General features: G+C 40.9%; 1 protein-coding gene across 8 annotated transcripts in view; it reads left to right on the top strand.

The window, feature by feature from the left end:
- The first annotated feature begins 1,397 nt into the window (after positions 1-1,397).
- Positions 1,398-10,835, top strand: part of LOC137095197 (nuclear migration protein nudC-like) — a 118,472-nt gene continuing 109,034 nt past the window's right edge. For all 8 annotated transcript variants that reach the window (XR_010908805.1, XR_010908804.1, XM_067461580.1 and 5 more), the window contains exon 1: positions 1,398-1,574. Coding sequence is in view for 6 of the 8 variants with exons in the window: in XM_067461580.1 (XP_067317681.1) it covers positions 1,479-1,574 (96 nt within the window). In the remaining 2 variants the exon portion in view is untranslated. The remainder of the gene's footprint in view (positions 1,575-10,835) is intronic.

The following is a 10,835-nucleotide window of genomic DNA, read 5'->3' as shown; positions in this document are numbered from 1 at the left end:
AAACAACAAGTTATAGTCTGCCACCCCCCCTCCCAACAGTCTGAGGGATCAGGAAGTGGCCTTCAGCTTAAAAGGTTTGAGGACCCCTAGCATACAATATTCCATGTTCTCTATGGACTAATGCTGGCTAGGTTTGTTGTGATCGAACAATATCTGGAGGACCCCAATTTCCCCATCTCTCCTTTCCTCCCTTCTTCTCACACACATCACTTAGCAGCAGCCAATCCGCTTGACTCCCTTCCTTTCCAGTGACATCACAGAGGGACACTTCACCTAGCAACAGTCAACCTGCTTAATTTCTTTACTTTCATTCCAATCCCTCAATTATTTTAAGTTGGACAATGAATGACCTGTGTGCCAGGTTTCGTCCAGACCCGCCAGCCATGAAGGAGCCTTTGTAAAACAAACATGCCTACTTTAAGACACGTGTGTATGCTTAAAATCAAGGTAAAGCCTTCCCCTTGACATTAAATCTAGTCATGTCCAACTCTGGCAGGCGGTGCTCATCTTTATTCTAAGTCAAAGAGCCAGCGTTGTCCATAGATGCCTCTAAGGTCACATGGCCGGCATGACAGCATGGAGTGCTCTTACCTTCCAGCCAAAGCGGTATCTATTGATATACTCACATTTGCATGTTATCAAACTGCTAGGTTGGCAGAAGATGGGGCTAACAGCCGGAGTTCACTCCACTCCCTGGATTCGAACTGCCAACCTTTCTGTCTGCAAGTTCAGCAACTCAGCAGGTTAACCTGCTGTGCCACCAAGTATGCTTATATATAGTTACTTTCAATTCAAAAGCGGCAGTACACCACACTATATAGCAGGCCTGGGTCAACTTGGGCCCTTGTGCATTGGACTTCAACTCCCACAATTCCTAACAGCCTTAGACTCTTTCCTTTCCCCCCTCAGCCACTTAAGTGTACACTTAAGGCACACTATCTAGCCTCTACACCAGGCCTGGGGCAACTTGGGCCCTCCAGGTGTTTTGGACTCCAACTCTCACAATTCCTAACAGCCTCAGGCCTTTTCCTTTTCAGCTTAGCCGCTTAAGCAACTTAAGCGGTAAGGGGGAAAAGGAAAGGGCCTGAGGCTGTTAGGAATTGTGGGGGAAAGGCCTGAGGCTGTTAGGAATTATGAGAGTTGGAGTTCAAAACACCTGGAGGGCCCAAGTTGCCTCAGGACTGCTATATGGCCAATTTCAATTCAGTTCTAGCACTTCCCATCGGCCCTTGCAGAAGAGGCTTCGTAACCATAGCAACACACCACGAGGTTCAACGGATCGCCTGCTGACTTCCTCCGAGCCCTGATTGGAAGGCCCGCCTGCCAATTAAGCTCTCTCGGTCGGCGATTGGCCAGGAGCATCCGGAAGAGGTTGAGCAAGGCCTTCGCTTCCGGTTCCTGAGAAGTGCGGGACGTGCGTATCAAAGACTGTGCGTCGGTTGTGGTGAAAGGAGGCTTCGGAGTGAAGAGAAGGCGAGATGAGCGCCAGCGGGGAAGAGGCGGCCGAGAGCGAGGAGTGCTTCGACGGCATGTTGCTGGCTATGGCACAGCAGAACCCGGGCGGCGTGAGGGAGGTGAGAGGACGGGCAGGGCGAAGAGGGCCTTCCTCCTTCCCTCCCTTCCGGAGAGGCTGGGTCTCCTCTCAGGCCCTGCTGACTATTGTATCCCCTTGGACCGCCTCGCGGGAATGGGACTGGGAGGCACTATTTTGCAGTGGCTCCGGCCCTTCGTGGAGGGCCGGGCCCAGAAGGTGCACTGTGGATTCCTGTTCGACCCATAACCGTTGACCTGTGGGGTCCCGCAGGGTTCAGAACTGTTCCCCATGTTATTTATGCGACCCTCCAGCTTAGTTGTGCCGCCAAGTCGCATAATTCCTGGCTGCTGAACAAGCTGGCAAAGGCTCCTGGAAGTTGTAGGCCCAAACACCTGGAGGGTCGTAGTTTGAGGATCCCTGACTATACAGTGCACTTTCAAGCTTCATCAGCTTGATATAGCAGCTTGATATCAGCTTGATATAGCAGTGTAGATGAGGTCCATAATAACTCAATAACTGCATCATAACCTTATTGAAAAGGTAAAAATGATGTCACATTCGTTTGGCAAATGTGAATCTATGAACATGTGGAGACCACCTTTTGAAAACCACTCCTCTAGAAAAGCAGAGCCTTGTTTCTTAAGTTGCCCATCTACTCTCCCTTAATAACCACTTGTTTAAAACATGCACTCAAGAGACAGAACAAAGTCTTCTTTGAATATAACATCAGAGGTTTACTAACAAATTTCTTGTACATATTCCAGATACTCGTCTATAGCCCAATGTCGTTAAGCATATAGATACAGTTTAACTGTACTAACTGAAGTCTGAAAGGAGACAAATTGCAATCTACCTCCGTAATACTGGAAACCAAGTTTCGTGGTTTCCTCCTTTTTCTGGTTAGTTGGACCCAATTTAGGTCCAACTGGAGTGAAGCTAAACTGGGCTCTCTGCAAGGCCAAGAACAAGCCACGAGAATAAATACAAAGATCCGTGCAGAGCAAAAGTGTTCTTGCCATGCATCAAGGGAACCACTGAATGCATAGAAAAGCTGATGAAGGTACACAACCTACAAACGAATTACAGACCCACTAAGAAAATCCTACAAATACTACATTCAGCAAAGGACAAGAGGGATCTTCTCATCTTCAGGAGTCTAGCGTATACCATGCAGCTATGAACAAGTCTACATAGAGACCACCCAGCGCAGCATTGCCCAGACATGAATCAAGGAACACAAAAGGCAGTGCAAAAGACAGTCCCTTGCCTAGTTTCCAACAGACCCCTCCACCTCTGAGGATGCCTGCCATAGATGCAGGCAAAACATCAGGAGATAATGCTTCTGGAACATGGCCATACAACCCAGAAAACTCACAGCAACCCAGTACAATTACAAACATATAAAAAATAAATACCAATATAGTCAATGTTATAGGATTAAACAACTTACAATATTCAGATGCGAGTGAAAGAATAAAATTCTATTTTAAAAGATAAAAGGCTGTTAAAAACAACTCTGTTAAAATAATACAGCAGTTGATTTTACCATTTGATATAAGGTGTGTCATTTTATTTCACCGTTGTTTATAACATGACTTGAATATCCATGAACTTTGGTATGCACAGGGGGCTCTGTGACCAAACCCCAGCAGATGCCATGGGCCCACTGTGCAATGTGTTTCAATGTAGTGTCTTTCAGTTGCATTGGACAAATTCTGTAATCTCCAGCTAATAAGGCCACTGTTCATGCCAAAGTTGGAAAATGTAGTCCAGTACATCTGGATCATGCTTGGTTGTGTGAGGCTCTAATAGACTTATGTCTTTTGTGTTGACCTTACATAAAAGAGAGAGAGAAACTACTAACATGGTTATATATGTTTGCTTGCAAAAGTGAGTTTAGCTACTGTTTTCCCTTTTCAGGGAGTGGGCTTCAAACCCTATGGAGTTCTGGAGCCCAATAATATGTAATGGTAGAGAAGCTTCTCTGGAGGATAATATGCTTATCATTCTTCTGCAGTACAGTGTTTAAGAAACACTGAACATTTCTTGTAGTGGATTGTCCATTCATGCAGTGTGATATTTAGGGTCAGGTGTGTACTTAAGAGCTCTTCTAAGAATACTTAAATTTTTGTAGGAATATCATGATAGATGAGTAGATATCAAAAGGCATCTTTGAAGGGCCAGTATGTTAAACTGGAAAATGATCAGATGCCAATGTGAAGGAGGGAATTTTGACATAAAATAATCAAGTTGGAAGAGACTGATGAATATAAGCACTCAATATAAGCACTCAAACCTATAATGTACAATGCTTGCAAACTCCAGGTGTTCTGGTATGGCAGTACCAGGGGCTCCAACTTTATTTGATTTATATTAAAGGTTTGCCTGCAATCCTAGGCTTGGGATTTTGCAGCAGGGTGGCTTCCTGTTAAAGTTTGCAGTTATAGGGCAAGCCACCTGTCCATCATCATTTTGCTTTGGTTCCGCCCCTTATTCTGGGCTCTGGGAAGAGAGAGGAACCATTTTAGTCACTCACTCACAAGGAAGCCAGTATATAGGGCACAAATCAGTTTGTCCCGTAGGAAAGGCTTCATTCCTTAAGACCATCCGGGGACCATCTGGAAACTATCCGGGGAAACAGAAGGAAAAGATCCCAAAGGCTCTGGCTGAGAGCTCACAGTCTCTTAGCCTCACAGCACCAGAGGGGGGAAACAGCCCTGAAGTTCCCATTAGACAGCATTGCAGAACCACGGAATTCCAGCTGCAATATCTTCAAGCCTCAGCCGGTAAAGTCTGCTCGATACCCAGACGCACGTGGATTCGGTAGTAGTACCCACACTGACGAGGCATAGATAGAAAGCAGCCTGGGAGAGATTATAAAGAGTTCTTCCTCATGCTGAGAGAGTACAGTTAATCTAAATCAGTGCCAGTCTCTTAAAGACTAGAATAGAAAAGCCTTGAAGTGTTATTTAAAGATTTGTTCCTTAATAAAGACTTTGTTATACCATTAAAGACTCTAAAGCCCATTACTTCAGGAAATCTCTAACAATCTCTCTTCAGGCACCCCGGCTTCCCACTGGGTTTAAAGTATACATCCTATAGAATAAAGACATTTTGATCAGACCCAGTGCGCAACAGAACACCAGGTCAGAAACACAAGGTTCAGCAGGCTCAGATAGCTTTATTCGGGAATCAAGATTTATGACACCACAAAATTGTCAGAACTGAAAACTTTCAGAAAAGGATTCAAACACAAACGCAAACTCAATCAGTGCTATGTTAAGTGGGACCCTATCGTGAATTAACCAAAACTCTAAAGAATAGTGCTATTTCATCTTGCTAATGAACTTTAAGTTGGAATAAGAGAACTTTGCATGATTAAAGGATAAAACTCACACTCCCTCTCCCCTCAACTTCAGTACAGCTTTTTCTTCATTGTTGTGGCTAAGTGTGGCCTTGAAAGATAAGGCAGCTGCTCAGCACCAAAAAGTCATGGAGAAAAAAGCCCAATCACCTCGCCTGTCCAGGCTGAATGCCAAAGGGCTGATGACATCATATGCCACAGTGGTGGGTGGAGCTGAAAAGCCAAAAAAGCAGCCAAGTGCCAATACTCCCTCTAGTGGCTTCCCTGAGCAAATACTTCTGGAAATTAGATCTATGATCCAGGGCTTACAAGGAAGCATGGACTCACTAAAGGAAGATGTCAAGAAAACCACAGAAAGACAAGATGCCATCGAAAATAAAGTAATAAAACTTGAGACAGAAGGCAAATCCCTGAAAAAAAAGGCAGCGGCACACAGTGATCAGATAAGTGAACTGCGAGAGAAAAATGAGACATTACAAGATCAGATGGATTTACTGGAACTAAAGGTTAACGAATGTTCAATTAGAATCAGAGGTCTGCCGGAGGGAGTTGAAAAAGGAGATTTGAAATCCTTTCTGATTCAGAACATCACAACACTTCTGGAGGAAAAAGATACAGATGTGGTATACGCAATGGTGTCAGCAGCCTATAGGGTCAACACAGCCTACGCAAGAATTAAGAAAGTGCCTAGAGACTGTATCCTCCAGCTCATTTCTAAATCCTTCAAAGAGCTCATTATAAGTAAACAATATGAAACTCCAATAATGGTGGAAGGTCACAAACTCCTGTTTCTCAAGGAGATCCCAACGAGGCTGCTAAGAAAAAGAAAAGAATTTGCCTTTTGAGTGACAAAATTGAAGAGGAAAGGCATTGTCTTCCGATGGCAATTCCCTCAAGGTTTATCATTCTACTATAATTCTAAAAGACACACAATTTCGGACGTAACAAAAGCAGAACAATTTCTATGTAAATACAACAAGGATTTTGAGGACACTGATCGAGAGGAGATTTGCCCGCAAAGAAAGGGGATGCAGAAGGACCAGGGATCTTCAGCTGTGTCTCGGAGCCAACATGCAGATGGGGAAGAACAGAGTTGCCAGAAGGGGACAGATGATGATGAGGAAGAAGAAGCAGAAGAAGAAGAAGGAGAAGAAGCAGAAGAAGAATAAATGAGGCTGTTTTGATACTGTGTAATATCTTGGGGGGTATAAAACTAAGGGTAACAAGAGGTGGGGGAAAATGGTGGTTTGAGGAGGGGGGAGGGAGAAGGAGGAGAGGGTTAACAGATGAAATCACAAGGGTTAAAAATTATTTCTATGAATGCGAATGGTTTGAACAACTGTATTAAGAGGAAAAGGGTTTTTCACTTCTTACATAAAAATAAGGTGGACATAACTTGCATTCAAGAATCCCATTTTGTAACAAAAGATAAACACTTATTAGTCCAAGATAAATTGGGACAGTTATTTACGGCATGCAATGTTAAGAAAACCAACGAGGTACTGTTTTATATAAATAAGGATCTAAAACCAGAGAAAGTATTTGAGGATGAAGAAGGTAGAATATTAATGGTTAAAGTTAGGTTGCAATATAAATATATTCTTTTAGTAGGGATCTATGCACCCAACACAAATCAAAAAATGTTTTATAAAAAGTTATCAAATATCTTAGCAGAAGTAGGGGAGAAAGAAATGCTATGGTTAGGGGACTTTAATGGAGTAATCGATCCAAAAATAGATAGGAATTGTAAAAGAAAAAAAGACTCTAAGGAAGGAAGGCTCCTGGGCACCCTATTTGCAGACTTAAAATACTGGGATTTATATGACCTATGGAGGATACAAAAGTTAGACAGAAGGGAATATTCATACTACTCTCATAGACAGGGGTCATTATCCAGAATAGATTACATTTTTGCTACTAAAAATTGGTAGTTAAAACTGAAAAGGTGGAATTCCTTCCCAGAGTGTTTGCAGACCATAACCCGATGTTGTTACAACTAAAAGGGGGGATTTGGGAAAGGAAGCCCTGGAGATTAAATGATTATATACTGAAAGATGAAAAAATTAAGGACAAGATCAGGTTAGGAATACAAAATTACATTAAAGAGAATAGTAATGAGGACATAGCAGAAATGACAGTTTGGGATGCAGGAAAAGCGGTGGTAAGAGGTTTATTAATTCAACAACATGCTATTTGGTGTAAAAAAAGAAACAATATGCAATTAGAGATGCTTACCAAAATTAGAGAGAAAGAAAAAGAATTAGAGATGTCTAAGGGGGATAAGAAAAAAGCAAAACAAGAGTTAGCCAAAGTTCAGCAGCAATATGAATTATTCTTATCAAATGAATTAGAAAAGAAAATTATGTATAATAGACATAATTATTTTGAAAATGCTAATAAACCGGGCAGGCTCTTGGCATGGCAAGTGAAAGATCACAGGGAGAGACCAATAATAGCCAAGATAAGGCACAAAGGAGAGACAATTACAAACATAAGAAGAATTCAAAAAGTTTTTGAAGACTATTACAGAAACCTCTACAAAAATAACCCAATAGATACTAAAAAAATAGACCAATACCTAGCTGATATGAATGTCTCCAAGCTCACAGAAGATATGAAATCAGATTTGGATAGACAAATTACATGGGAGGAATTAAGCATAGCTATAGATAAAGCTAAATTAAATAAAGCCCCAGGTCCAGATGGTTTCTCTGCTCTGTTTTATAAGGTGTATAAAGAAGAATTAGGCCCGCTATTGCTTTCTACAATGAATCAAGTGCTCCAAAAAGGAGAGATGCCTGAGTCCTGGGAGGAAGCTACTATATTTCTTTTACCTAAAATAGACAGAGATATTGAGCAAGTAAAGAATTATAGACCAATTTCATTGGTCAATAACGATTATAAGTTATTCGCAGATATTCTAGCGAACAGGTTGAAAAAAATCTTAACCAAAATAGTACACGGGGATCAAGCAGGCTTCCTCCCAGGTAGGCATATGAGCCAAAATGTAAGAACAGTGTTAGATATCCTAGAATATGCCGAACATGATCCAAGTACAGAGATCGCGTTACTGTTTTTAGATGCTAAGAAAGCATTTGATAATGTGCGGTGGGATTATATGTTTAAAGTATTGGACCATTTCGGAGTAGGTCAAAATTTCAGAAAGGCAATAGGAGCTATTTATTCAAGGCAAAAAGCCAAATTAAAAATAAATAATCAAATGTCAAATTATATAGAAATTCAAAAAGGGACAAGACAAGGCTGTCTCTTGTCGCCCTTACTGTTCATTTGGATATTAGAAATTTTGAATAAATTAGAGAAGTTAATGAAATTAAAGGAATTAAAGTAAAAGGGTATGAATTTAAAGGGAAGGCATATGCAGATGATCTGGTCTGTTTCTTAAGGGAACCTTTAAGAAGCATACATGCCTTATTTGAAATTATTAATGAATTTAGTGTTGTGTCAGGCTTTAAAATTAACAAGGAGAAATCTGTATTTTTAACTAAGAACCTATCTAAAAGTGATATTGTTAAATTGGAGAAAATAACTAATTGTAAGGTAGTCCCCAAAGTAAAATATCTTGGACTATGGCTAAGTAACAAAAATAGTAAACTTTACCAATATAATTACGACAAAACCTGGAAGGAGATAAAAAGAGATTTGGAAAATTGGCAAAGACTTCAACTCACCTGGTTAGGGAGGATAGCAGTGATAAAAATGATAGTATTGCCCAAAATGCTGTTTTTGTTTCAAAACCTACCAATTATTAAGGGAGTAAAGGTGTTCAGAATATGGAAAGGAGATCTGGTCAAATTCATTTGGAAAGGGAAAAAAGCGAGAATTGCCTACAGGAATCTTATTGATGGGAAAAACAGAGGGGGCCTGGCATTGCCAGATCTCAGGTACTACTATGAAGCCGCAAATTTCAGCTGGCTAAAGGAATGGATTAAAATGGACAATAAGGAGTTGCTTAAGTTAGAAGGCCATAATTTAAGATACAGATGGCACGCCTATCTTTGGGATTATAAGGACAGGGTGAACAAAGAATTCAACGGGCACGTAATAAGAGCCAGCCTTTTAGCAACATGGAAAAGATATAAGAAGGGTATGGAGCCAAAAAACCCCCTATGGCTGTGCCCATTGGAAGCAGTCCAGAGACCGGCCACACATGCTGACTCCGGCACATACAAGGATTATTTGGTCAATGAGAAAGGACAATGTATACTTAAAAGCAGAGAAGAATCTGGGTTAAAAGATTGGTTCAGTTTTTTCCAACTACACGACAGATTTAGGAAGGATGCAAAACTAGGATTTGCCTCTAATAAATCGGAGTTAGAAAGTATTTTCGAGAAGGGCAACAAAGGCCTAATATCCAGACTTTACAAATACATTTTAGAATATAACTTAGTAGACAACCAAATAAAATCCGTTATGATCACGTGGGCCCAAGATGTTGGCAGAAATATCGATCTGGAAGAGTGGGAATGTCTTTGGAATAAGGGCTTTAGTTTCTCAATGGCCAGCTCAATTAGAGAAAATATGTTTAAAATGTTTTACAGAACCTATATAACCCCAGAGGTACCAGCTAAAATAGAGAAAACAGGACAAGGGACTTGCTGGAGATGCAAGAAGGTGAAGGGATCTTTTTTCCACGTATGGTGGACCTGTAACATAGTTAAAGAATTCTGGAAAAAAGTGATGAAAGAAACAAACAAAATGATCAGCAAAAAAATCAAGAAAAACCCAGAAATGTGCTTATTAGGAATATTTAGGAGGTGTATTAGCACAGGAGATGAAGAAATTTGTCAGTATTGTTTTGTTGCTGCGAGACTAATAATAGCTAAATCATGGAAGGGGGAAAAAGAGTTAAATATTAAGGATTGGAGAGATAAATTAGTAGACTATATCCAAATGGCCAAACTGACAAATAGCAGCAGAGGTGGAAATAATGAAGAATTTGTTGAAAAATGGCGGTTGGCAATTGGATATCTTGAAAAGAAGACAAAAGTAGATTTGAGGATTGCCATAAAGGGGATTCAGTGAAAGAAGATACGTGGGTAGTTGCGGGTTAGTTATGTGATCCATACGGAGTGGTGTCGGAGGTCACAGGGGTTGGGTTCACGGGTGTGGGGTTAGAGGGACAATAAATGTTAATGTATTATAACTGTACAGTCAAAGTTGAGTTTTTATATGTTTAATGAGCGCTGACTGTATACCATTCTGCTAACTGGCATACTCTTTTGTATTTCTTTTTTTTCTTTTTTTCTGTTTTTTTTCCTCTTTCTTTTTTACTTTTTCCTTATTTCAGTTTTCCTTTGGTGTCGGTTTTGTTTTCTGTATGCACCACAAACCAATAAAAAAAATTAAAAAAAAGAAAAGAACTGAAAACTTTCAGTTATATACTTAAAGCACCAAGTGGTTCAGACATTTTTGTGGGTTTTCTTCCAATCTGTCAACAACCTAAAAACATTCTGTCTTCCCAGGCTTTACCTCTCTTACTAAGTTTCTCACCGGATTTGTTTTTTTGTTTTTGTTTTGTCATGTCAGGAGCGATTTGAGAAACTGCAAGTCGCTTCTGGTGTGAGAAAATTGGCCGTCTGCAAGGACGTTGCCCAGGGGACACCCGGATGATTTGATATTTTTATAATCTTTGTGGGAGGCTTCTCTCATATCCCTGTATGAGGAGCTGGAGTTGATAGAGGGAGCTCATCCGCCTCTCCCCAGATTCGAATCTGCGACCTGTCGGTTTTCAGTCCTGCGGGCACAAGGGTTTAACCCACTGTGCCACACCGGGGGCTCTATTCTCACAGGGGTGACCTTACAACTCATAGCTTGCTTTCCCTACCCTACACATCTGCTCAATACCTCAGGTTGCAAATGAAAAGCAATTCCTCTTCCCAGTATCATTATCCCTCTTCCCAGTATCATCCTCTCATC

Source organism: Anolis sagrei, chromosome Y, assembly GCF_037176765.1.
Source record: "Anolis sagrei isolate rAnoSag1 chromosome Y, rAnoSag1.mat, whole genome shotgun sequence".
NCBI lineage: Eukaryota > Metazoa > Chordata > Lepidosauria > Squamata > Dactyloidae > Anolis > Anolis sagrei.
The sequence above is the reverse complement of the archived record's forward strand: the minus strand, read 5'-3'. Positions and strand labels throughout refer to the sequence as shown.